This window comes from Phyllostomus discolor, chromosome 1 (genome assembly GCF_004126475.2).
Source record: "Phyllostomus discolor isolate MPI-MPIP mPhyDis1 chromosome 1, mPhyDis1.pri.v3, whole genome shotgun sequence".
In the NCBI taxonomy this organism is placed as follows: Eukaryota; Metazoa; Chordata; class Mammalia; order Chiroptera; family Phyllostomidae; genus Phyllostomus; species Phyllostomus discolor.
Window position 1 is genome coordinate 14,215,967 of NC_040903.2, and position 27,700 is coordinate 14,243,666.

The 27,700-nt window shown below is 48.5% G+C and overlaps 1 protein-coding gene across 2 annotated transcripts in view; it reads right to left on the bottom strand.

Moving 5' to 3' along the window:
• The window catches only part of CCDC149 (coiled-coil domain containing 149), a 97,666-nt gene that overhangs the window by 59,798 nt on the left and 10,168 nt on the right, over positions 1 to 27,700 (bottom strand). For both annotated transcript variants that reach the window (XM_028507989.2, XM_028507988.2), the window contains exon 2: positions 1,872 to 2,033. In XM_028507989.2, the coding sequence (XP_028363790.1) occupies positions 1,872 to 2,033 (162 nt within the window). The remainder of the gene's footprint in view (positions 1 to 1,871; positions 2,034 to 27,700) is intronic.

The window sequence follows — 27,700 nt, forward strand, 5'->3', positions numbered from 1 at the left end:
AAATGTGCTTAGATTCAGACCCTCCCAACTCCCACCCCCTGCAACCAGAAATGTGCTGGACCAAGCTCAAATACACTGAAAAAAATTAACTATAAACTGAACCAGAGTTGTTTTGGAAAAGTCTCTAAGGCACAGGTGGCAAACACAAGACCTGCAGGCTGAATCCAGCCCTCTACCTTCTTTTATTTGGTCTGGCACCTTGTTTCTACCCAAGCTCCTTGCCCCTCGTTAAGGAGGAGTTACACTTATATGGTCCTAAAATTACACTCAGCCCTTTGAAGGCAGCCACGAGGCTGATGTGGTCCCCCGGTGAAAATGAGTTTGGACACCCTTGTTCTAAGGACTCAGCTCCAATTAGGACCAAACCTATATATTTTCTCAAACTATGTGAACCAGCCCTGGCTGGTGTGGCTCCGCTGGTTGGAGCATCATTCCTTAAAGAGAGAGGTCAGGTCGCCTGTTGGATTCCTGGTCAGAGCCCATGCCTAGGTTGCAGCTTTGATCTCTGGTATCAATGTCTCTCTTTCTCCCTTCGCCTCTCTCTCACATGAAAATAACAATAACAACAACAACAAAAACCTTTAAAAATAAAATAAAAACAAAACAATGTGAACTGACAAACAAAAACAAAACAACTACATTTATCAAAACTATTTTTGAGCAGAGCCAAACTTATACTTCATTTGGTCTGAGCTGAGCTCCTTTTTTAAACAGATCACTTGAGTTTTCTCTATGAATAGAATCATTTGAGGGGTGTGGAAGGGATACAATCAAAATAAAAGAAAATTAACTGAGAACTTCCAGTCGTATCAGACTTTTTGTGTTAAAAGGATTCAATTGTGTCCCTTGCGGATCACTCAGAATACAAATACCTCTGGAGAATGAGCAAATGCCCCACGAGCCAGTGCGCTGCTACCTGACACTGTCCGAATATCCATCAACACTACTTTAACCTGAGGAATCTTTGTTTCTGGTCCAGGACAGCGCAGTAATCCCAGCACGGGCGGCTCATGTTAGCGACAGTGCCTGCGCTTAAACAGGTGGTTCTATCCATGAGGAAAAAAAGGAGCAAGTATCCAAAATAGCACTGTGCTGTTGGTTTCCTCCATTTCAGTACAATGTACACCCTTAAAAATCTTGCTCTATGAAACCCTAGAGAGAACCTAAATGCTCATGATAAGAGAAAGGTTAAAAAATTGTGGAAATATTACTATGCAACTGTTTTTAAAAAAGAACTAAACTTGTATGTGCGGCCTCGAGAGGTGTCCAAAACAAAGAGTTGCATGAAAAGAGCAAGTTTTAGAACAGCGTGCACGCAATGCTATCCGACCGCACTCTGGAGCAGGGGAACATCCTGCATCCAACCGTCCGACCCAGGAGCCCCCTGAAACGTTCCACAGCGATGCAACTCAACACTGTCACCACCAGCCGGCCACTGATGCCAACCAAGTCCATGAAATGGCATGAGACTGAAGAACCGAGTTTGCAATTCCATTTAATTCTAATTAATTTAAAATGGGACGTAAATAACCACATGTGGTTTCTGTATTAGACAGTGCAGATTTATAACACAAGTCTTCTTAAAAAACACCCCACATGAACAAATTAGTAAGTAAACAGGCACACAAACACATACATATGTGAGCATGATTCATAGGTGCCCATGTGAGCAGTGGTGGTGGGGGGGAATGTGCACATGACTAGTCTGTGGAATTGGGTCGTGGAGGATATAGGGATGACGACTTCCACTTCTTAAATTTTCCACTTTGAAACTCTTTGAATTCAACCCTTTTCTGAAGAAACAGCGTGTTGAAAGGCCCCCTTTCTATCTTAATGCGGGACCAGGCACGTCGCTGCGACATGATACGTACAATCAGCTCCCGGTGCTTCTTCTTCAGGGACTGGTGGCGCTCTCGCAGCTGATTGGCCATGAGTTTGTACTGGTCCCGCTCCTGCTGGCAGGTGTCTAGCTCCTTGGAGAGGATCAGCAGGGCCTCCTTCTTGCTCTCCAGCTTCCTTTTGCACACCAGGTACTGCAAAATAAATCCAAGCGACTGGTCAAAACATCAGCAGGCCTCCATGTAACGCACCCTGCGGGGCTGGTTTTATGTTTTGTTCTGTTGCTTTTTTGTTTTTAGAGATCGTCGACCCAGACGCATCTGTCAGTAACTGACACGCACTGGAAGGCCGCGGCAGTACCTGACCTACTTCCCTCATGACAGAGCCGAGATCTTGGATGTTCATGAACTTGGGCAAACTGGGGCTGAGGAAATCATTTCCTTGACAAATAAGTAAAATAGTAGAACACTTTTCAAGAGTTATTTCGCCCAATAGGCAGACAGCTGGGCCCCATTTTTTGTTTTAAAGGGACGTATATATCCAGGTAAGATTACGTACGATATGATAGACACAGAAACACATTTAATAACACATTTGTACATTACTATTATCACTTGGTAGCAAAATTATTGGCATGTTTTTAAAATTTTACCCTTTTTGCTTTTCTGCATTTTCTAAATTTTCTGGAACAAACCCATATAGCTTTTATAATTTTAAAAAAACCCACAAAAATGCTATTAAAATAATTTAGTTGAACCATAGATTTCTGCAATATCTTGCACCTGTCCAGGCAGCAGCAGACGCGCTCTCTCTCCCTCAAGAGTCGTTGCTCACCAGCTTGGCCAAGATTTGCACAACTTCTGTGTCTCCGGTGCAGCCCCTCCCACAGCGACCAGTTTCATGAGCTCAGTATTTTAGCCACATTTTGAATTACCCCCAAACATTCAGGTGCACCTCCTGGGAACTCTTTGTCCCTCCTTCCCCCCACCTCCCCTGCTCCACCCTCCCCTGTGATCACCCACCACATGGGCCAGGGTGAGCCTCCGCCAGACTTCTTTATTTCTATTGGCTACGCTGCGCAGTCTGGTGCCGTTCGCATGTGTGAAATGTGGCACAAAGTACCTTTTGAATTTGCCCCGTAAAAGACCAAATTCAGAGCGTTCATGAAAACAATTTATAGTTTCATTATACACTCTGACACGGGCACTTTGTCATTACGGACGCTCGCACAAAGCGGAGGGAATCAGCACTCCCGTTGCCGCTGGAGCCGGGCCCTTCCAGGGACAAAAAGCATTACTCATATATAGTGCTTGCTCGGAACTGACTTTGTTAAGTTTCATTTCAAATAAATGAAAGGGGAAAAAGAGAGTTTTGTGCATTAGCACAATTTTTCCCCCTTAAAAAAAAAAGTAATTGCTTAGCTTCCAAAACAAAGGGGAAAGAAAAGCCATTCCGAGATGGATTTGTGTTCTAAGAGAGGACACTTCCACCTTGGGTGGATCTTATCCCTGGCAGTAATGAGGTTGGAACCCTGCCTTAAAACGTCCTGGATTTTAAGACTTTGACATCGTCTTCGTGGAGGCAAAATGGTTCTGTTGCCACAGTGATTTCTCGAGAGTCAAATCCCCAGTGAGTAAATATCAAAGGCAAGTGGCTCAGAAACCTCAGCTGCAACGTCCTACAGGAGGTATTGAGACTTCACAGGAAAAAAAGAGAAAATACCGTTTACCCGCAATTGAACAGGCCTGCCCTTGTGCCTGCAGTTCCTTGCCCTGAATCAGCAGCCTCCATTGTCAGTGCTATTAGTATGGGTGTCACCAAGACAGCCACCTTTGTCCCTTCAGTTTGCCAGATCCAAACAGGAAGCCCCAAAGATACTCAGTGTTTTCCGACTCCAGGGAAGAAAACCCCAGTGGCATGGAGACATTGTAAGGGACAGTGGGCAAGTGGAGTTGCAACATCTGGTCTACTGATGGGAAACAGGTCAGGGCCACCACTACCTGCAAAGTACAAATTCAAGTTCCCTGAATTTGAACTGTGGACCGTGAGGATCCAAGAGCGGAGCCATTCCTCTCCCAGGGCCTGGTCCAAGTGAGGCCTCGGAAGTGGTGCGCCCTTCCTGTGGGCCTAAGGCACCTGGCAGAAACCAGGCACAGAGCCGCTGCCAAGACCTGGGGACCAGGATCGCTGCAGTCCAGTTCCCCTCAGGGCACGGAAAACAGGACGATTATGACTGTATGAAGGGTAAGAAAGCAAATGCATTCTGTGTAGAAGATGAAGCCACCCCACAAAGGGTGGTCTTTAGACAGCCGCTGCCGGGTTGCTCTTTCATCTGCTCTGTATGGTCTAGAATTTCAAAAATCGTATTCCACGCCAATTGTTTCTATCAGTAGAACACATCTTAGGCTGAACCCTCATTTCTAAAATGGCTCAAAGTGGTGCTGCCCTGGCTGGAGGTGGGATGCCCCCCCTGTAGCCCCTGTGCCCGGTGTGGCCACATCAACAAGGAGCCCTGGAAAAGACTGCTCTGTACCACCTTGGGGTGCTGGTGAAAATGCAGATTCCACGCTGGGTGGTGTGGCTCAGTGGACTGAGTGTCGGACTCTGAACCAAGGGGTCAGTGGTTCCATTCCCAGTCAGGGTGCATGCCTGGGTAACAGGCCAGGTCCATCGTTGGGAGTGTGCAAGCAGCAACCAATCAATGTATCTCTCACACATCAATGTTTCTCTCCCTCTCATTCTCCCTTCCTCCCCCTCTCACTAAAAATAAATAAACAAAATATTTTTTAAGCATGTAGATTTCCAGGCCTCAGCCCAGACCCACTAAATCGGAGCCTCTGGTGACTGGCTCAGGAATTTTCAGTTAGCACACGGCACAGGTGATTCTCACGCCCATCTACACTTCGTGGTGTCTCAGGAGTTACAACCAGCTACGGTAGTTCAGAAGGACTGAGAGGCCAGCAGCAACCCCCAAGTTCAGGACCATGGAATGGTCTCAGAATCATCCTGGGGGTGTCTATGCCACCTTCTGGTGCAGGAGTGGTTCTAAACCAGCATCAGCATTTCCCTAACAGCTACCGATGTTGATGTGCCCCCCACATTCATCGCAGCGTTATTGGCAATAGCCAAGACACGGAACAAACCAAAGTGTGCATCCAGGGAAGACGGGGTAAAGAAGGTGTGGTGCACACCACCGAGGGACACTGCTCAGACGCATGGGGGGTGGACCATTGCCATATGCGACAACATGGGCAGATCTCAAGGACATGCTGCTAAGTGAAACAAGCGAGATGGGAAAGGACAAAAATCACATGACTTCACTCATATGTGAGACTACACAACAAAAAAGTAACTAATAAACAAAAAAGTCACACATGCAGAAAGCAGAATCATGGTTACCAGAGGGAAAGGGGGGTGGGGAAGGGTGAAAGGGGTAAAAGGGTCAAATGCATGGTAACAGAAGGAGGCTAGATTTTGAGTGGTGAGCCCACGAGAGTACACAGACATGGAACTGTATACCTGCAATTTCAATAATGTTATTAACCAACGTTACCTCACTGAAACCCGAGTATAAGCATGAACTACCTAATTTTTCGGACAGTAAGACACACCTAGGGTTTAGAGGAGGAAAAAAGGAAAAATAAGTTTGAAGCAGAAAATGTGGTAAAATATTTAATAACATAAATAACATAGGCCACCGCCGCCCCGCCCCAGCGAGCCAGATAAGCTACATTCGAACTATAAGACACATCCCCATTTTCCTGCCAAATTTGCAGGGGGGTGTCTTATAGTCTGAAAAATACAGTATGTATCACTGTATCTGTCCAAACATCCTATACCTGCGGAGTCTCAATAAAATGAGAATATGAGCCTCTGGGAGGTGTGTGCTGGGGGCAGGTGCCAGGGGAGGGGATGGCCTTTCTCACTCTCGTTCCACAGTGATGGTGGGATAGTCCCTGCAATGGTGGCTGTTAGCCTGTCCCATTTCTTGTCTCTTAAACTGGGAATAAACAACAGAAACCTGGAAGGAAAGAAAACAGATGCCGAAGAGCCTCCTGCTGGAGCTCTCACCAACCAGCAAATTCAGGGGTTTGCCCCTCCGCCGATCATAGCACAGAAAGCCAGGCCAGCCAAGTCCTTGGGACATCTCAGCTCCTGGAGGAGGATGAGTGGGTGTGGATGTGGGGGGTGGAGGATGACAGGAAACCACCAGGTGGGGCAGGAGGCCTCCGTCCAGATGTAGGTCCAAGGATGAGCTAATCGGCAACTATTGGGACCCCGGGAAAAGCACAGAGCACAAGGCACAAAGGAGCACACACAGCCTGGGCCTCGGCTTCCACATTTGGAGTAGGAGGGGTGTTCCCAGGGTGCCCTCCAACTGGAGGAACCCATAATCTTAACACCAGCACCCCATATCATTGGGGGGTGAAGGGTGTGAAGGGAAACATTGGGATGAGGGGCTCCTGTCAGGGAGGTGTGACTTCCTTGAAGTGCCTGGAAAGTGCTTCGTCTGCCAAGTTGAGGACAGAGCCGGCTCCATGATTCCGAAAGATCATCTGGGACAGTGGCAACGCCAGAGTCTCTCCGCAGCAGGGGCTTCAGCCGCCTGGTTGGGAGGGCTGCTCGGCTGCGTTTACAAGAGTGAGAAAAGGGTGAATGTCTGTGTGATCAGCACGAGTGCCTCTTCTCCAGTATTTCCAGGTCCCCTTGACATCCAGGCAGGGGGAGGGACTGTCCTTCCCCACCGCTTTGAAGGCAAAGCCATGTAACTCACTTTACCCAGTAAAGCAGGACTGGAGGGGATGTGAGAAACATACAGGGTGGGAGCACTTAAGAGTCAAGGTGAGAATTGCCAAGCTTTCTCCTCCCCTGCTGCTCGGTGAGCGTGTGCTGCTATGCAGGTGCCATAGGAACAAATCAGCCCGGAGAGTGGAGCCAACACACAGACAAACTGCCCTGGAGAGTCACTGGGGTCCAGGGAGAAATCTGTGTGACCCACAGATAAACATTCCCAGTGTGAAGTTTCAGAGGTTTGCAGGGTGGTGGTGGTGGGGGATGTTTGTTACCAGAGCATAACTGAGACCATCCTGACTGAACAGACCCTATCACAGAACGGGGAGCGGTGGAGGTGGTTTGTGCTCCTGCTCTGTGCTTCTGGCCAGGGTTAACAGTTCCATCATCACTGCCAACAACAACAAGAAATCCCAGAGTTGGGTGACAAATGCTTTCCATGTACGATCACCTTTAGTCTTCACAAGAACACAGTGAGGTTACGATGTTATTATCTTCATCTTCTCAAGAAGTACGTGGAGCTTAAGTAGAAGAGTTTATGTAATGTGCCAAGGGGTTAGCAGGGTCAGAACTCGAACCCAGATCTTTGTAGAGCCAACCCTGTGAAACCCCAATTCCCAACACACTAAGCATTCTGTCCCCCCCACTCCCACCCCCCCACACACAGAAGAAACTCAGAATATTCCCAGTGTTGGTTACTACCTTCAGCTGGTATTCCCAGCACAAGAGAGCTAAGAAAGGGCAATTTTGCATTCGGCTGTTTTTCAGACCTAGAACAAACAGGTCAAACATTTATTTATGTTTTCACCCAACCCCCTCTCTCTAAAACTAGTGGGCCTGCCTCTCCTTTCCTGGAATGCAAGGCCTGAAGGAAAAAGGGAAAAAAACAAACAAACAAAAAATCCACAAGCGTCTCTCCCCTCTGCTCCTCAGGAGGCAGAGAAGTGGAAGCAATGAGGTCTCCATCCACTCGTGGGAGGTGGCATAAGGTGAGACGGAGGGCCTCACGGAGAACTAGAGGGCTCTTTTCTCAAAAGCGGCTTGGTCTTCACAAGGGGGTTCCATAAGCTGTAGTTGGCCCCCATTATTCATTCAACAATTCTTTCCTGGGCGCCTCCTTCGTGTTAGGCATTGAGCCAAGCTTTGGTATCTGAAAGGGATAAATGTTCCTGTTGATGTGGAAAAGGAAAAACATGAAGCCGGGAAAACAAAATTTTACTTCCACAATCCCTTATGGATTTTCGGGAAACCCCCAAATTTCTAAAAACTTGCAAATGCATTCATACCCTGTTAATGACCTCAGCTGATGTGAGGCTGTTTCGGGTCATTTCGCCACTGAGTATGAATATTCATACATTCGCCGCAGACAAATCAATGTGTTTGAGTACAGGCTGCTGCCCACGCCTACTGGGGGTGATATGAGATATACAGTGTGTTTACTGTATTCCCTTTAAAAATGCCAAAAAATTCCTGCAGCTGAAACATTTGAGGTCCAGGGATTCTGGACGGGGAACCTAACTTCTATTTGAAAGTCACCCTTGCAAACGTCTACACAGTCTCGATGACATAGGTAGGACTAAAATCAGCTCTTTCTCACACAGCAATTGCCCCAAACCTAAGCATTTATTAGATTTCGACTTCCTCATGTCTTCCAGGAAAAACTAAAAGCACTCTCCACACAGTAAATGTTCAAGCTGCCACGATGCTGAATTGCTGTTCCCACAGCCTCCTAATTTCTTTCATCTTTAGAATTAGCATGAATGCTGGAGCCAGGAAAGCCTCACAGATGACCCAACAAATTGGCAAAGAACAGGGTCCCTGACGGCCAGCATGTTCCATAACAGCGTTTTCCAAACTGTGGGGCACGATACGTTCGTCTGGGCAGCACAATCGATTCAGTTGCAGAACCTCATTTTCTTAAAAAAAAAACCTTACAGAATAGAACAGAAAACATCAGCATGAGTCCTGTGCAGGAAGGGTAAGCATTGCTTTGTGGAACCTTTTTTTGGATATGTGTGTGAGAAGAAATACATAGGTATGCATCCTTTTATGCATTTATTGTGGACTATCATTTTTAAAGTTTGGAGACTACTATTTTATAATAAACCACTCTGCACATTTCTCATGCAGGCAGTAAACATTCAGTGAAAGGCACCCAGAGAGGCAAGAATGAGGCTGGTGGGTGGGCAGTAGGCAGGAGGAAAAGCTACACAGAGGAGGTGATTCTCGGAATGAGCTCTGAGTGATGAGTAGGTATGAAAGGCACCAAATAAAGGCCGTTATGTGATAGAAATAATTACCATGTCTTTGGGATTGAGGCACAACTCCGATTAATTAATACCTGCTCTGCCCACCTCACTGAATCTACTGTGAGCTTGCAAAAAAGGTGAAATGCTAAACTTTGGCTGCGTCAACTTTTTCAGAATTGAAGATGTTATTTTAATAGCATTTACAGCGTACAAAACACTGTCACAGACATTCTCATTTGCTAGTCAACACTATGTGACAAGTGGGACAAAAAGTTCTTCCTATTTTACTGACACAATAGATGAATTGCCTTTCCCAGAGTCACATAACTAACAACTGTCACCTCAAACTAGGACTCCTACCTATAAATTCCAGGCTCTCTTCACTATTCCATAACGGTACCAAATAAGTTATTAGCAAATCCACATACTACCTCTCTTGAGGCCAATCATATTTTTTAACAAGATGCTCTTGGAGATAACTGGGGAACTAAAAGCAATGCATTTTAATTCATGGTATTTCCAGACCCTGTTTGGAAAACTGGCATCCCCGCTGGGACCTTTTCAATCCTACTCCAGGGGCAGTGGCTGAGGGGCAAGGAGCCCCCCGTGGATTTGCTCAGTAATCAGCCACCTCCACACCCCTGAGACTTTGGGCAAGCTGAGTGCATGACAGGCTCGCCACCCTGGGGTCTTCACCAGCTGGATCGCAGATACGAGACACTTTATTTTTCAAAGAGTAGGTTCTCAATGGCCACGTGTAGTTGTGGCCATTGTAACAAGAGCCCTAGCCCTTGTCTTTTGGCTAACTCTAATCCCACCATGACCCCCAGCCCATTCCAGGGGGTCTCATTCAGTCCAAAGGTTTTCACGGTCATCTCTGTACCAGTTTCACCCACGTTGATTCCACCAGCTCAGCCCTGTCACCCGCACGCTTTACACTGATGCCCAGCTGTGCACGACCATCTGAGCATCTAAGAAGCATCTTACACTGAACCCTTGGTCTCCCCTCCAACCTGCCCCTCCCCAAATCTTCCCTTTTGGTAAGTGGTGCAAACCACATTCAGTTTTCCACAAAAACCTTGCAGTCATCCTTGCCTCTTCTTCTTCTCTCCCAGCCCTCATTTAATCCATCAGCGAATCCCTTGGGCATTACCTTCACGAGCTACATCAGATTAGAATACTTCGCACCCACTTCCACCACAATCACCCTCATTCAAGCCACCATCATCTTTTGATTGGGCTGTGGCCCTAGCCTCCTGCTTCTACCTCCTGCCTCTGCTCACCTACAAGGAAGATGAAACAGACGGCAGCACGTGGTAGCCCAAAATCCCCCGTGGCCTCTCACTACATTTAAAACGAAGTCCAGTCCTCCCACTTGCCTTTGCTCCCTGCTCTGCATCCTCCCTGGACTCCTTTGTAGTCTTTGAGCACATCAAGCTCAAAGTAGTCTTTGACCACTCCAACCTCAGGGCCTTCGCACTCTCGTTCCCTCTGTTTGGATTGTTGGCTTGCTCCCTGGCTCTGTTCAAATCTCCACTGTAATATCTGCTTCTCAGAAAGCTCGCCCTGATCCGCCACCACTCAGACTCTCAAACCCCTCACGCTTGCCTTCACAGCGCTCAGTACTTGACCTTGAGTTATATAATAAATTACTGGTTTATTATTGGTATCTCCCCCTCTGGGACAGCAAGGACTTGGCTTTTTCATTCCGCATCCCCAGCACTAAGAACAAGGCACGATACACAGCTGGTGAGCTCTCTGAAGTGAATGAGAAGTCTTCATACATTGTCTTACTACAGCTTCAACGTCCCTGTGACATGTAGCATTGTCCCCATTTTACAGATTCTCAGACTCACAGCTGGTGAAGGCCGTAGGAATCATCCCAGCCAGGCCCCTCGTTCTACACATGGGAAAACCGGGACTCGGAATAGTGTACTGACTCACTCAAGGCTGGCTGGTAGGACCCGCAGCTAAAACCTAAACTGAGGACTCTTCTCATTCCAAGCTCAGCACTCTCTCCATACCCCCAAACTGAGGTGTATATTCCTCCTAGAGAGACATAACTGCCTATAGACCTACAATGGTCCCTGGCACTTTTTTTATAGTGATCATAATTACTAACGTAATAGCATAGGTCATAAGGAGCCTAACCATCATTTACTAATAGTTACTAACAGTAGTATCTATTGTTAGTAATATTACGCTAAATGCTGTAAGGAGATACAAACAAGGCTCCCAGAACAGAGAAAAGATGCTGAGAACATGGCAGAGGAGCTGGGATACCTGAGTTCAACCTTGGCTTTGCCACTCACTAACTGTGTGATCAATCACTTAGCTTCCCCGTGACTCAGTTTCCCCAATGACATCATTATAGTACCTTCAGAGGGCTGATGTGAGAATGAAAAGAATTCACTCATACGTGGAAAACACTGAAAGCAGTAAGGGCTGCATGCATGATGTTATCACCACTCTCTGTGTCACTAGGAGAGTGAGCACGGCTTGGCAAAGAAGGTTCTCAAAGAGTTGGAGGAAGATGTGAACGTTTGAAAGGAATTCTGAAAAAAACAAGTAGAGGAATTCCTTCTGTCTGGGAATAAGGGAAGTCGTGACAGGTAGTGGGGACAAGAAAACAATACTCTTGGGCAGGGAAACAGCCACAGCAAAGGCTCAGGAAGATGCTTTGTTGGAAGGGGGGGGGAGTTATGCTGGGCTGGCTTGGTACGGGATGGGAATAAAAGCTGCGTGTGAAGGAGCTGGGGAGGGAGGGAGGGAGGTGGTGGTCAGGTCGGGAAGGGCCCAAACGGAGTTCACTTTTTATTCTTCCAGCAAGCAGGAGCCCCAGGGGTCTCAGACCAGAGGAGTGACATTAAGAATCCTTTTAGGAAGACAATTTCATCCTGATATCATTGTGGAGGGAAGATTGTTCCACAACGTGACCGCTGTCTGTCCCTCAAGTTGGACCTGGGCCAGAACGGAGGTTGCTTTCTGCAAACCCCCTTAGAGACTGACTATAACTGATGCTCATTCTGACGTAAGCCAGCACCGCCCACCCCCACCTCCGGCTATGTGCTGCGTCTTGGAACTGGTTGTCGTCCTGACCTGTTCAGCGTGTAAAGTAATTTCCTGCACCTGGAAGCGCTCACTTACTAGTACCCGACACTATGCCCCTCCTTGACCTATGTCATTCTTTGGCCCCTGCCAAGTGGGCTTAGAGATCCACTTCATCTTGCAGCTGCCCAAGACACGCTTGGTATGTAAGTTTCCCTTAATGACCTCCATTAATTATCAGGCCAGAGTGGCCAGCCTCTTTCTTTGGTCTCTCCTGCCCTCTGCTTACAGAATAGATTTTCAGCCTCGGGGCCTCTCCCTGGATCTGTGTGTGTTGATAATCCTGTGATGTGAACTCTCTTGGACTATGGACACCTTGGGTAGAATTTGTTGCCAAGCTCACATGTGGAGGGGAAGGCGGTTGGGGTTCAGGCCCCCCACTTTGCAGGCATGCCTCTGGATCCTGCAGTTTGATCTGATTGGTCAGGCCTACAAAGCACACACTGGTTTTGGTCTTTTTAATGTGATGTTTGTTTTCACCTTGTCTAACACAATATAGTTTGGCAGGTTGCTACCAGACACACACATGGGCTTAGACTCAGCCAAGGCAGCTGGCATCAGCATCATGTTAGTGGGTGACTGGGTCACACGGCCACCCACCCGCACCCCAAAGAGCTGAGCTGAGCTGAGCAGGGCAAACCACAGAAAAATGTCCCACTTTCCGGTCACTCAAGTGGGATCAAGGGACACACACTCAGGTCTCCTTATGCCTTTACACTCCCTCGTCAAAGTGTAATTCTGCTCATCAAATTCATGTGTGGTGTAGGGGCCAGGGGTATTTGCTCTCCTCTCTAACCCCAGAAAAGGAGGGTTTGGCTTGTTTTCCAGAGAAAGGAAGAAGAAAACTAGTATTTTTTTGAATGTCTACTATGTGCCCAAAACGATAATAACGAGAAGACCGTTATTTGATTATAACAGTGAATGAGGCAGCCACTATGTAGTGAACAGTACTACTTTCCAAATGGTGCTAAATGCCCCCCTTGAAACATGTTTAATCCACAGGGCTGCCCCGAGAAACAGGTTGTATGATCAGCCCCATTTTCGAGATGAGGACGCTGATGCTCAAAGAGGTCAATTTATCCCTCATCGCAAAGGTAATCCGAGCAGAGCCAGACGGTTCTCTGCGTATACCCACCAGGATCGCTGCATGATAAGCAACAGTAACGGACCCTCTAACGAGGGAATGAGTCTACTGGAAGGATGGTGGCACTCACGGAATTGGCGGGAGGGCAGAGAAGTAAACTCAGAAACAGGCAGGCAGCAAGGGGCTCTGGAGGCTGAGGCAGGACCAGGGACCACCAGGTCCCAGTGAGGAAAGCCGGGTCAGAGGCCACCCAGCGGGGCAGAGCTGAACTCATGGTGTATTGGTCTTTCTGTCTCTGTGCTTAAGGGCATCTGCAGCTGGCCTACAGCAGGTCAGCGCCACCCTGTGCCCTGGGGGAGGACAAGCCAACCAGACCGTGACCCTTCGAGCTGCCCCTCCAGACTGCACCCAGCGGTGCCAGCCTCCCGGAGGAGGTGCCGTTGAGAAGGAGAAATGAGTGCTGGGAAGTGAGAAAACAGGGAGTGTTCTCCACAGACGCCGAGGCAGACCCGTTCTATGGAGCTTCTTTCTCAACCTCATTCCCCTTCTCGTGAATCAAGAAAGGTTGAAAAAGAAACAGCGGGTATTTAATAGTAATCCTTTTTATTTTAATTAGTTTCGGAGTCTCTATTAATCATACACAGAAACACGGAGACGGGGGTGGAGTTTCCAAGGCTGCCATGGGGTTACACCTACCCGCCGCAGAGGGGGAAAGGCCGCACACCAACTAGACTGGGCAATCCGTGAAATTCAAATGGAACGAACTCAATAACACGCGCCCAGTTTTTGGCATGTATACTAGATATCATGAAATATTTTTATTGTCCTTTCAAAAACAGCTCTCTTTTGGATTGCATTCCAATTACGTTTTTAAAGCAGAGCTCATAACTCATTTGTCGACGTTAATTCATGCCCGCCCACAAACGCCATGAAGGTAGCCTTGTGCTTATCACCTTGGGGAGCGGAACCCACAGTTTTCACTACCGAGTGGCTTTTATCTACCCGTTTACTGTTATCTGCAATAAAGCAAGTCATAATTGCTACAAGGAAGATCATAATAATTAAACGACTATCTGACATACTACATTACTATCTGGATGGCTTTACAACCAGATAACTGCTGAGGGAGACGGAGGTAGTGGGATGGCAGGGAGGGACCTCTCCATCACACAGGGACTGGGGGTCCTTGGAGACTGGCACTGATGGGATCAGACTCGCCCTCACTCACCGCTGCAAGAACTCGGCCTGCTAACCCACAAGGCTTCTCCATGTCATGATGAACGCATGACGCTCAAGCCCAGGAATGATTTAGAAGCTTCTCAACTGCAGACTCACTCGTGGAGGTATTTCCTCCTCTGCCCCCCCTCCACTCCCCAGTCTCTTATTGCCCTCTCTCTCCTTCCCCTCCCTCCTCCAGCCAGGAAAACCTCCTTCCCCACCCAATAAGCAGCTCCAGGTAAACAAGATTCAACAATCGAAGTAACTTCTCCAACCTCAAATAAGCCGCTCCCCCCATTCCCGGAACCCCCGCTTTGCCCTGCTCCATGACCTCTGGCCGGGGCCATCTCAGCAGCCTCCTTTTGTCTCCCTCCCTGTCCAGTCCAGGCGCCAGTCTCTCTGAAAGCCATCAATTAGGTCCTGCCACTCTTCTTTAAAAATGTTTCTAGGCATTTTTGGAGACTGGTAAACAAGAGCCCTTCACAGGGGAAAAATGGGGACAACTGTAATTGAACAATTAAAAAAAAAGCCCTTCAATACGTCCCTGCAGCCCACCTCTCGGATTTCCCCTGCCCACTGTGTCACCGTCAGTCCCTCCTACAGGTGCCCCATACTCGATCTCCTCCCCTCTCTCTTTCTTGTCCTGTCCTGGACCCAGCTCCCAAGTCCTTGTCTGGAGAGCCCCCTGCCATCCTTGGGGCTGAGTAAGAACTGACTCCCGGTGGCCACAAGGCATCCTGGCTACACCTTGATCAGCGCGCCACACGCTGCAGCGCCGCCTGCCGCCCACCTGTCTCTCCCCCGCCCCCCACTGCCAAGGCCTCTTTGCCGCCAGGGTCATTCGCCTCTGCATCTCCAGAGCAAGCACAGCTCCTGCCCCAGAGTGAGCGCTCAATCAATATCTGAGAGATCAACGAATTTCAGTTTTCACTAAGCTGAAGAGTATGTATATATACCTATTATATTAAAATTTACTTATGTATCTGTAATACACAGGGTCCGGCAGAAGTAATGCCCGCTTGAGTGTGGCTGCTAGGGTAATAATATGGGTGTAATAACTCAGAGTTTTAATTCGAACATTTCCCCTAAAGTGCCCTATGGTGTGCTTGAGTGTGACACTGTTATGTTACAGAATTACACGCTTATGGTTTTGTAATAAAGGGTTTTGTAATAAAAAAAGAGGCATTATTTGTGCTGGACCCATCCATTTATTAAGCCCCAATCTCTAAAGCCCATTGTAGCATCACGTTTACAAGAAAAATGTCCAGTGACATAAACTCCATGCGTACAGAGAAGCGCTCATCTTTATCGCTTAGAATGAGCACTTCCTTATATCACACGGCCACATCCTCAGTTCACCACCTTCATCTCCTGAAGTCTTACAGATTCGCCACTCTAGGTAGGCAGACAGAAACCGTCACATAGAGATACACGTACGAGTATATCTAACCTGGCCAGGCTGAGCTGAGGCATCTGCAGCATAAAAAGCCACGTGGCACCAGCCACACGTGGCTGTGCCTGGTGCTGAAGTCCCCGCCCCACGGCGATGCCGGCCGTGCAACGTGACTCCCCCGAGCCCTCGCCAGGCGTCTCTCCTGTGCGTGCCCAGACCTCAGTCTCCAGCTATATGGCTTCCTGGGCATTTCCATGACCCCTGCCTGAGCCTGGGCTCACCTCTAATTTTCAGATAACTCTTCAGCAATTTCAAGTTGGTAACCTAATGGCTCTAATGCCATTCTCTAAGATAATTTTTTTTTAATAATCTATCTTTCTTGGAGTCATCTTGGTGGTTTCCCCTCTCCAGTATTACTTTTGACAGGCAAACTTTGATTATTTGAATGCCCCAGGGGATGTGCTGAATTTTAAGTGAGATTTCAGGTAATTGGAAGAGTGTATAATGTGAACTACGGTAGCTGGCGGGTATGTGGATCCACTGACAGCCTTGGTTAGCTGGAGTTTTGAGTGAGGGAGGTTTGTCGGAATATCTATTTCAATCCTTTCACTCCTGTTATTGCTCTTTCCTCCCTCTCCCCACCTTCCCAGTCCCTAGGCTCTACAAAGAGTGGCCCCTGCTCTTTGCAGGCCTATGATGACGAGGAGGAAGCGTGAGAAGGAAAGGCTGGCTTTCCTTCTGGTTGGCCATGGACAGGCTAGGAACCCCCACCCGACGTGCTGAACAGAGTATGTTTTTAGACATCGTCGCCGCCTAGAATGAATTTGCAGTCTTCCCACTGCTAGGCTGATCCGACCTGGCCATGGGCCGAGATCCTGGCGGTGGGGTGTGTGGTTCTTGTTCCTTTTGGGATGGAGCACTGACATTACCAGGGCCCCCGAGGCCCTTTCTTCTCCAGGTTGCCGGGGGCCTGGGATGCACTGTATCCAGGGGACAGCTTACATGACCAATTCTCACATATGCCACAATGTTATATAAGTCACACATAGCATGTAATGATAGGTTCTCTGATTACTTCATTATGTGATATTCCAATTCAGTTGCAGAGGGCTTTTCTTGGGGGCTGGAGCACAGTAAAAAGCCAGCATGGCATGGACAACTTTTGGCCAAACTGTCTTTAAAAGCTATCAAAATACTGTGGTTCATTTTTCCCTCGTCTCAAAAAGAAATTTTAAAAAGTCCCTAACATCCCCACTATCGATGAGCTACAGCGCTCTCTTGCATATCTGTCAGCTTTTAACCTGTCTCGTCTGCCCCAAACACCACGTGACAGAGGGTGACTGGAGCAGTGCCTTCCCTCTCTCAATGAGGTCCTGAGGGGCTTAAGGGGAAGCATCCACCAAACTAGAACTGATTCCTGGACCGCCCCTTAACAAAAGGTATTCAGGAGGTAGAGGCAAAGGAGTCATTAACAGAAGCAACATGGCACCCGGGATTTAGAGTGAAACACGGGTTTCACCACCATCGCCTACCACTGGCCACGAGAAGCCACTCGCCCTCTCTGTGCTTCAGTTTGCTCTGCTACGAATGACGACACGAACAACCGTCATCATTTGGAGGCTCCTCGGTGCCCAAAGGTGACTTAGCATTTTGCACATACAAATCCTAAGTCCTCATCACAACCACAAAAGCTAAACATTATTATTTCCTCTTACAAATCAAGAAACTAAGGTTCCAAGAGCTTAAAGAAAATCATGCAGTTTGTAAGGACGAGGTGGGAATTGAACCCAGGCCTGTCCCATGCTCTTCCTGCCAGTGTCCTGCCTCTCTCAGAGAAGAGAAAGAAAACAATCTCTATTCCTAAGTGTGCTAGCAGACCCTGCCTTCCTGGAAAATGGTATCTCCCTGGAGGAATAAGCGCCATGAAAGGGCCAGAGTGCCCAAGATGAGGATCAACGCAAGATGCAGCCTTTATGGGAATACTCGCTGGCTCCCCTCGCTGAGATGCTCGAGTCAGGTGCAGATACTCTAAAACAAGGAGGTGCTCCTTCCCAGTTCGCCCCTCAAGGCACTCATCTGCAGACTAGAGATCTTGAAATCAGCCATGCAAATCCATCACCACTTTAATTACCCAAGTAAATAGAGCTCTTACCGCCATAGGCCAAGATTCTAATCAATCGTGATCATTATGGCTCCCCCAGTGGTTCTCTCTGGATGAGAACCGAGAGTCGTCACTAAAGAGCCACTTGGGCCCAAACTTCCACCTGCAGGAAGAAGGTCTCCCCAGCTGAAGCTGGTGGCTGGGAGCTGTTTTTTCCCCCTCTCCGCACCTTGCTCACATTTTCCCGAGCACCGTTAATTTGCTCCTTCATTTCAGCTTCGTCGTTCTTGCTCCCTCCCACCAACTCCAGGCAATACTGATTAGTGAGACATTTTCCTCAACGAGAACTGTCAGTTCAGAAGTCAGCCCCACAGCAAAAAGTTAGGTGGAGATTCACTCCAGATGGTGGGTGGGTGGGCAATCCTGGTGATCCAAGTCACTGGAGATTTCGGAGGACAGATCACATTGTAAACAACTTCTTAAGGCAGGGACTCCGTTCCTGGTCTGTTTCTCTGATAAGTGCAAATGAGTTGATTAGGTTAGCAAAGGCTCCCCTGGGGGCCTGAGTTAATTATGGCTTTTAAAGAACATGGCAACATTCTCATTGGCTATACATCGCCAATGGACCACGAGGCGATTTGAGCATAATTTTACTCGCTTTCCTTGACAATGTGTTCACAACGACCAGGACCTCCATCATCAGCGTTTATCAGGAGAGCATTTAAAAGACAATGAAATGTTGCTCCATTTTACTCTCCTCCAAGGACGGAATTCAGACTTGACACTCATGGAAATTCCGTGGAAAAGGGCACACAGATATCCCCGATGCCGGTAATGTCTGGGTTCGGGCATTTCTCATTCAGTAAAGAAAATGCAGGAATAATCAGGGTCACTACAGAGAGAACAGCATCGAGATGATGTGGGAAATATGGGACCAGGCTGACCCTCCAAAAGGAGATGAAATTTCAGAGGCGGAGAGACCTAAAAAGACATGGAGGGCAATGGGGATCCCCAGTAGAACCCTAAGCTTAGGGGCCTAACTTCCCTGCATTCCAGCCCCTGCCCCATCACATCAAGCAAGCTCCATGTCCTGGAGCAAGTCACCCCATCTCCCGCTGAGCCCAAGCTCCCTGATCTGCAAAACAATGACCATGATTCTATCTGCATCACAGGGTTTGTGAGAAGAGTAAAGGAGATAATCAAACAAGGTATCTAGCCCAGCAACTGGCATGCGGCTGGCATGGACTAAGAGGTATCCATCATCATCACCCTCACCCACAGTCGTCATCCGCCTAGATTCATCAGGACCAGTTGCTGTCCACTGTGCGTGGGAGGGCACAAGAGCTGAAGCAGTCACAAGTCCTGCTCGGGAAAGCCTGCCAGGACTGCGGGGCCCAGAACCCAGATGTGACCACAGAAGCGTCACTGGAAGCACAGATGGCAGACTCCTCTGCCATTTACTGAGCCCCGGGCACTGCAGAGGGCACCGGACTCATTTGACCCTGGCAGTGAGACACTATGGGGTGGGTCCTACGACCATCCCTACACACACATGAGGTGCCGGAAGTGGAAGTGGCCTGTGGGACTTCCAGGAAGTTTCCTTAAGGGAAGGGCACGCTCTTTTTCATGGCTTCCTCCCTCCGGCAATATATTGGTCCATAAAATGAAAGCCTCACTCTTGGAATGTGGTGGTCGTCCAGAAAAAACTGAGGGTGCCTGGGTCCTCCATAAACCGTGAGCTGCCGTCTTGGCCCCATGCTGCTGGCATCCCAAGTTACTGCTCCTGAGAGAGAAATACAGATAATTCTATCCTATATAAACCACCATTGTTTTGGGTGCTACATTAAAATTAATCCTAACTAATATACCAACATGCCCAAACTGATACTGAGGAAATCTGGCACCTTACAATGCAAGGTACGTAACTGAGTTCATGTTAGAGCCCCATGTCACAGCTGACAAGCGACATTGGATACCTAAGGTCTATGTCAAGGTATTAAATGGAGTGTAAAGGAGAGAATATCTTCATTCTAGCTCCATAATTCAAAATACATACTTCCTAAAAATGAGCATTTCACTGTATCAGGTTGGTTGGTTTGCTCATCCATCCATCCATCCATCCATCCATCCATCCATCCAGTGAGGCTGTGGTAGGTAGAGTGGGAAAAACACAGGCTTTGGGATCAGAAAAGCCGACGGTTCAAATCCAGCTCTCCCATTACTCACACAGTCCACCAGATTCACTCACCATCTCCTAGCCTCCCTGACCATGGCTATAACAAGGTGCTAACTCTAGCTGCCTCCCAAGGCAATTGCGAGGAGCCAATGAAATTGCATATGTAAAGCACCCAGCACAGGACTCAGCACATTAAAAAGAGCTCAATAAAACGTTTCCTTTTTCTTTCAAGTACGTGCCTGCACGGAACACTATGTGAAAAATGCTTCACCTTGTGCCTGGCACACAATAAGTGCTTAATAACTGGAAACAGTAAAAGAAAAACTTTACTGCTATCAGGAACAATAACAACACTAAGAGTAGTGGCAGCAATCGGAATAGTGTTGTAGTAAGGATAGTGGTAGTAAACTAACCGAAAGCTGAATCAAGAGAGGGGGAAATCGGGGGAGGTTCCCAAACGTGCGTGGTTATCGCCTGCATGACCCCGACTTCCCAGCTCAGCAGCGGGTGGGAGCGTGTCTCTGGGAGACGTGTGGGGTGCTCCTCCTCGTCAGCGCCTGCACTTCACCAACGATTCCAGGAACCAAAACGGCCACTTTCCTAGCTCTGCAGTGTCGTCTAAAAGGAATGCCACTCTAAACCCTGGTGTTTAAATTGTCCAATGAATTTCTCTCCTCTTTTAAAAATGAGTTTTTAGCCCTGGCTGGCATAGCTCAGTGGATTGAGTGCAGGCTGGGAACCAAAGTGTCCCAGGTTCAATTCCCAGTCAGGGTACATGCCTGGGTTGCAGGCCATGACCCCCAGCAACCGCACATTGGTGTTTCTCTCTCTCTTTCTCCCTCCACTCCCTCTCTAAAAATAAAAAAAAAATTTTTAAAGATAAAAAAAATTCTTCCTATAAAAAAATGAATTTTTAAATTCATTTTCAAGAACAAAGAGGAAAGGAGAGAGAGAGAGAGAGAAACATTGCTTTGTTTGTTCTTATGCATCCATTGGTTGGTTCTTATATGTGCCCTGACCAGGGATCAAACCCACAACCTGGGCATATCGGGATGACACTCTAACCAACTGAGCTACCTGGCCAGGGCCTAAAAATATTTTTTTTTTAAAAAAGAAGTTAAGTGGAATTCAAATTTGCTCTCCTGTAAAAATTCTGTACCACGTGCTAGGGTGTGAGATGCCCTTTCGAGCACACGGAATGGTTAGCAGGATGGTCAGCACAACACACCTGTACTCAAAAAAGCAAGTGAGCCAGGGAAGGCACAAGCAGGCGTTGCAAAGAAACCACAGGAAAACCTCCAAGTCACTGACCCTGCAGCCTGTTCCACAGCTAAATACCACCCCGATCAGACATCCGGGCTTTCTGGTCCTGGGGAACAATGCAATCAGTACTTCTGAGACATAAGCTCAAAGTCCAACAAATGTCTGGAGAGTCAATACCATGGAATCCTCTGCTCCCACTGTGACCGATGATTATGAGCATAATCCCAATAAGTTAGTGACATGGAAGCTATTCACTACTGTTGCTGAGTAGGGGAAAGAACAAGTTATAAAGCCAGCATGCACTGACAGAAGTCGGAATAATGGCTCCTGGGGGAAGGGGTGCCTGGGAGAGGCCATACGGAGGCTTCTGGGGAGCTGGGGGTGTCGGCGCCTGGATCTAGGCAGTGGTCACACGGGTGCGTGTCCACATAAGAGCGCATTGAGCATTCACTGCATGCCTTCCCTGTGTGTACTTAGTCTCCATACCAATGAAAAAATGAAACAGCATACAATATAACCTTAGTTTTAGGAATAAAGGCATGGGGGAAATGTCTGAGGATTATGCATGAAAATGTTAATAGCAGTCAGCTCTGTGTACGGATATAATTTTTTAATTATATCTGTATCTGTATTTTCTAAATTTAGGGGATGCGGTGAATTCATTATCAGTCAGATATGTAAAGTTAACTCCACCCTGAAACCCAAGGCTTCATCATCTCCAGGCAATGCCTTTGGCCACTCACTTTTCTTCCCAAACCTCCCCTCGTGCAGACTCAGTCCATCACAGGCAGCCCCCACCCCCACCCCCAGCTGCCTAAGGAAGCTCTTTGCTGGGGGTGAAGCAGGAGCAGGAGGAGCGGTGAGCCCTGGCATTGTTAGACTCTCCCACAAAGGGGCTGGGTCACCGGGGTTGGCCCAGGACAACAGACGTGGTGTCCTGACCATCCTTCAAGACACGGTCTCACCCGCAGGTCTCCTGACATCGCTTCTGCTCAACTTCCAGCCCATACTGAAGTCTGGGCAGGAATCTGGAACCAGGCCCCAAAAGTCTCTGTCTTGGCTCAAGTTCTTGGGTGTAGAGCTAGGTCAGCTGATGTGAGCGGGCAGAGGGTCTGCACCCAGGGCTCCCGGGGGGAAATACATCTGACTTGAAGTTACAAGGCCGAGCTCCGCATGCTTGCGTCTTGCTGAGTGACCATAAAGAAGGGCTTAGAATTTCCATATTTTTGGCTATTCAAGGAAGGCCTGCCTGCTGCTCATCCTAGCTGGCAAGGTGCTGATGAGGACCAGATTAGGGAATAGAGAGGAAGGTGGCAATATCCTATTGGACTTTCCACTCCAACGTTCAGCAAAGTGCCTGGGACACAGCAAACCCTCTTCCATATCAGGACAAGAAAGACAAACGTAAGGAGTTATATTTATTGTTTCTCATAAAGAGAAGATGACCATAGGAACCAAAGAAATTACACCATTTATTTGCATGAGCGTCAGTGGTGGGGGGCACCGCGGTGGTGGTAACCTCGGAGCAAGCTTAGATTGTAGTCCAGCACAGAGTTCGAGGCTGGCATGTGTTCAGACCCACCTACAATACAGGCCAGAGCCCGTTATAGAAAGCAGCTCTTTACAACTAAGTGATTTCCCAGCTGCCGCTTCTGCCTCCTTCCAAGCAATGTATCTGACTCAATACAATTCCAGTTTGGAAGAAAGGAAAGAAAAGAAAAAAGGGGAGAGAGAGGGAGAAAGGAACTGCCTTCTAGTAAATTCATAAACCTCTTAGGGCTTATTAAAAGGAGATCTGACTGACTACCTTTAAAAGATCACAGTCTTCTGAAACTCAGAAGGTCTGTCAGAAAGATGTAAAGGAGCTTTAGAGGAAGAAATGGAGGAGAGTAGTGTTCTGCCTAAAAAAAAAAGAATGTTCTTATTTTAATGCAATAGTTTTTCAACTCAAGTGTTAACTGAGGACCCAATAGGTTTGTCATCTCTTTTAAATTTGTTCACTACACACAGGACTTTGCACTGGGCACAGTGGGAAACTCACAAATGAATCAGCCCGTTCCTGCTGGGAGCAATTCCTGGCTGGAGGCAAAGCAAGAACATAAATAATTCCGACATAAGGTGGCCAGGGAGATGCCAGTCACGGAAGCGTGCTTAGATGCTATGGGGTCGCAGAAGGCAAGGGCCCATTCAGTTGGGGGGCAAGGCGGTCATGGCCAAGGCTTGAAAAGAGAAGTGAAAAGAAGTAAGAGAACAAGTGTTCTAGGCAGAGGGTATAGCCTGAGCCAAGGCCAAGTGCGTGAAAACCCGAAGAGGTTCTGTTTGCTGGGAGCACAGGAAGTTTGAAAAAGAGAAACACAAAACAAGGCTGAACGTTGGTTTAGATGAAGGGAAGAAAGTCTTTCCATGACAACAGAGTCTGAACCAAGTGAGAGGGAACAGGAGCCACGGAGTTTTTTGAGCAAGGAAGGGGCAGGACCGGAGTTTTGTGGGTGGGACGGAAAGGAGATGCAGGAGGCAAGAAGGCTGCTGGAGGCACCTCCAAGAGCCCAGGGGGCAGAGGGGCTCCTGCCAGTGCTGTGTCGTTTCCTGAGGGTCGCCATCAGCTTCACAGGGGGCTTAGTCAGGACTCCAGCAAAGAAGAAAAGTGGTCAGCAGATGACTGACAGCCAGAAAGGGGTACAAATGGGGAAGGGCCGGACATTTGGGAAGAAGGTTGGACAGGGGGACAGGAAGAGGGGTATGACGTCAGAAGGTGAGTAAGGGCAGTGCAGAGGGAGGCATGGGAATGAGAGGTGCTTGGGAACTGACTGAGGAGCTACCATCACACGGAAAGGTCTGGCAATGCCGGAGACTGTCGGGAAAGAAGAAAAGGTGACAGAGTGACCCTGACAGAGTTCGCCAAGCTGGAGCAAATTAAAAAGCAAATTGGAACTGGCTAGGAGAAGGGAGTCCATCCCTGCCACCTCCAATATTGTCTTGGCCATAGGGTCTGCAGATGGCAGAGCAAGCAGATGATACGTCAATCTGTGGCCCATTGATATGAATTTTCAATGGCATCATGTTGACAGCTGGCCACTGACACATCCCCTCTCTCTCTGCGGAAGCATCTCTGAAGGCCAGGAAGGGTTTTTCTTTAAAACCTAGGCAAGGATAGGACCACCACCTCAGCTTTACATGGCTGACGACTGTAAAACACATCCTCACATCACCGCACTTCATCTTCACATCTTACACGAGAGACGCAAGGCAGATATGGTTATACAGTCCAGAGGAACCGAGGACTGGAGAAGGCAGGAGATTTGCCCAAGACCACGTGGCTACCTAGTGGCAGAGCTTGATGACGTGAGACCCATGGAAGCCCGAGCCAGGAAGCTGGCCAGGACCCCAGGCGTGGGCCAGGGCCATGGAGACACTCACTCCCAGCTCTTCCGGGGCATGACCAGCCCGGGGAGAGGCCGGAAGTGGAGCCTCCCAGCAGGTGAGTAGGGCCAGCTTCAAAGAGAATGTTGGGAATGCCTTTCCTTCCTACTTTCTCTTTACTTCCTCTTTCCCTTCTTCTTTCTTTCCACCAGTACCTGCCAAGTATCATTTCCCTGGCATTCTGCTAGACTTTGGTGGCCATCCGCCTCTTAGAGGGTCTCTCAATCTCAGGAACCCCATTACCTTGCTTTCTCATTCTACCAACAACCCCCACGCCATTTCCCAACTGAAATATACCATCTACTTCTCAACCTCTTACAGCCCAAGAAAGGCAGGAAACCCAAGTGGAGGATATGACACTTGAGTGGGGCTGCCTTAAAGTGGGAGGTCACCTCTGGACATAAGCAAAGGCTTAGAGATGCTCAGAGTATGGGGTGATCTGGTAACAGTCAGGAGTTCTACCGGGGTGGGGGGCAGGGGGGACAGTGGGCATTAGGAATATGGGGCAGTTATGGGAGATGAGGAGGGAGTAGGACCCTTGGAGGCAAACTGAGGGGCTGGCTTCCACTCTGCAGGCTGGGAAAGGCCATCAGAGTACTTTAAGCAAAGGAGCAGTACACCATTTTGGCACTTGGAATGACAACTCCGGTAACCGCATGGAGGAAAGATCTTATAGGACATTGCAAACATTTTGGGGACGATAGATGAGAACCTGGGCCATGACGGGATGGTGGGAATGGTGACATGGAGCCCTTAGTGAAGGACTTGGACAAAAGCAGAAACTACGGGCCTTGATGAAAATTAAATTGGTGGGTGGGGAAAACTGGGAAAGAGAATCAAAGAAGACACAGTGATGTCATTAACATAAATGGGTTGGAAGAAGGAGAGAGAGGTAGGAGAGGTGGAGGAAGGATGAATTCAGGGCAGGGCACGCTGAATGCCAGGTGGCTGGGGACATGTCTGGTGGCCACCTGGAGGGATCCAGAAGCCCCGCACATAGGGACAGGAGAGTGGAGTGTCAGAGGCTGCACAGCCAGGTGTCAAGTAGGTTGAGGCCAGAAGACAGACCTTTGGGCACAGCCAGATAAGAGGCTGGCCTCAGGTGATCTTGGCAAGAGCATTTTCAGGAGGAAAGAAGGGGTGAAGGCAGACTCAGGGGGGCTGAGAGTGGGTGAGAGCAAGGGGACAGAAGTACAAGTGCAGGTCTGGGTGGGCTTCTGTGTCCCGCTCAGGCCTCCTGCCTATCCAGCTCCTCACACATACTCTTGGCACATCAGTTACCTTCCCAATGTATCTGGGCAACTTCTCCACCAAAAGGTACAATCGTGCCATGAGCCTCCTCCACAACGGAGGCCACTCTCAGGACCCTAGCGCCCTACATAGCTACAGGGCACTCGCAGCCTGCCTAACAAGCAATACCTGCTGCCCTATACTATGTGTCACCAACCAGAGACCAGACCATCTGGGGTTTCCCAAATAGGTTCTGCATTTCACAACCTTTGCTATCTCTCTTCCTTTGACCTAGAACACCCTTCCTTTACCTTTCTACCTGCCGAAATCCTGCCAACCTTCCTGGCCTAAGTGCCACCTCCATCAAGAAGCTTCCTCCAGCCCTGGGTGGCATAGCTCAGTGGATTGAGTGCGGGCTGTGAACCAAAGCATCGCAGGTTTGATTCCCAGTCAGGGCACATGCCTGGGTTGCCGGCCATGGCCCCCAGCAACCGCACATTGATGTCTCTCTCTCGCGCGTGCTCTCTCTTTCTCACGCGCTCTCTCTCTCTCTCTCTTTCTCCCTCCCTTCCTTCTCTAAAAATAAATAAAATCTTATTTAAAAAAAAAAAAGAACCTTCCTCCATCCTCTAGTCAAACTTAACCTTCCCCGAACCCGCACAGAGCTCATCCCAATGTGTCCTGATGGAGTGACCTGATCCCCATCCCTGATCACCGCTGGACTGTAAACCCCTCCAGAGCCGCAGTCTCGTGTACGAGGCTTTGCACATGGTAGTACTTAACATGCGTCTGGTGTGTCCAGTGGTGACCTTCTACCCTGCTATCCCCTGACCCACTGAAATGCCCCTGGGCTGTTCTTCACTCCTCCTTCATGCCAAGCAACCGACCTAACACCGAGATGGATCCATCCTGATGTCCCTATTCCCTTACCAGTGTCTCTGGCGTTAATAAAGCTCCAGGTGCACAGGCCCATTCACAAGTCTCTTCCCATAAATGAGGATGTGACGACAAAGTAGGGGCCCTGCCAATGGGCCGGAACTAGGTTGGCTCTGGGGTGCTCTATCAGTATCCTCGCTTGGGTCCTGCTCCTCCTGAGCCATCCTATGAAGCTCATCACTCCAGAATGCCTATTTCCTACCCCAACCCAGGTGGTTGCAGTCCGGTCCCTCAGGAGCTCACTAACTGCTGTCGGAGTTAAGATGCACACACAGAGAAGGCGCCTTCTGTTCTCAGGAAGCACGTGAGTGCTCTGGAACCTACCCTCTAATGGGCAACAGGATGGAGAGCTCAGCTCAAGCCTGGGAGATTGTGGAAGGGATGCGGGCTTCTGTTCCACCTCAAAGGACTGGGAAGGCTGGGAAGAAGAAGTGGAAGGCCCACCTGCATGAGGTCAGGGCGTGGAAATAAGTGGAAGCCAGAATGCACGACTGATCGGGTTGGCTGAAGCAGCCAGTGTACGAGGGGAGCAGGGAGACATGAGGCTAGAAAAGTCAAGGCCAGTTTGAGGAGGGCCTTGAATACCAGGAACAGGGAGCCATGGAAGGCTTCTGAATAAGAGAACCTGGTGCAGCGTGTTTTGTTTTTTTAAGGCGGCTCTATAGGTTAGTTGCACAGTAGACTGGCTTGAAGGAGATCTGATAACCTGAACATAATTAAGATGTGTGTGGTGTTTTAACACCTGATTTTCCCAAAGCAAGTCCCATGGAAAGCTTAATCGTTGCTCACAGCTCTATGCCAGTTCTTCATCGGGTCAAATACTGTTGCTTCTAGCTGTCATATAACACAGTAGCTTCTTAAACTTTTAGTAATCTAGTTAATGTTCTATCAA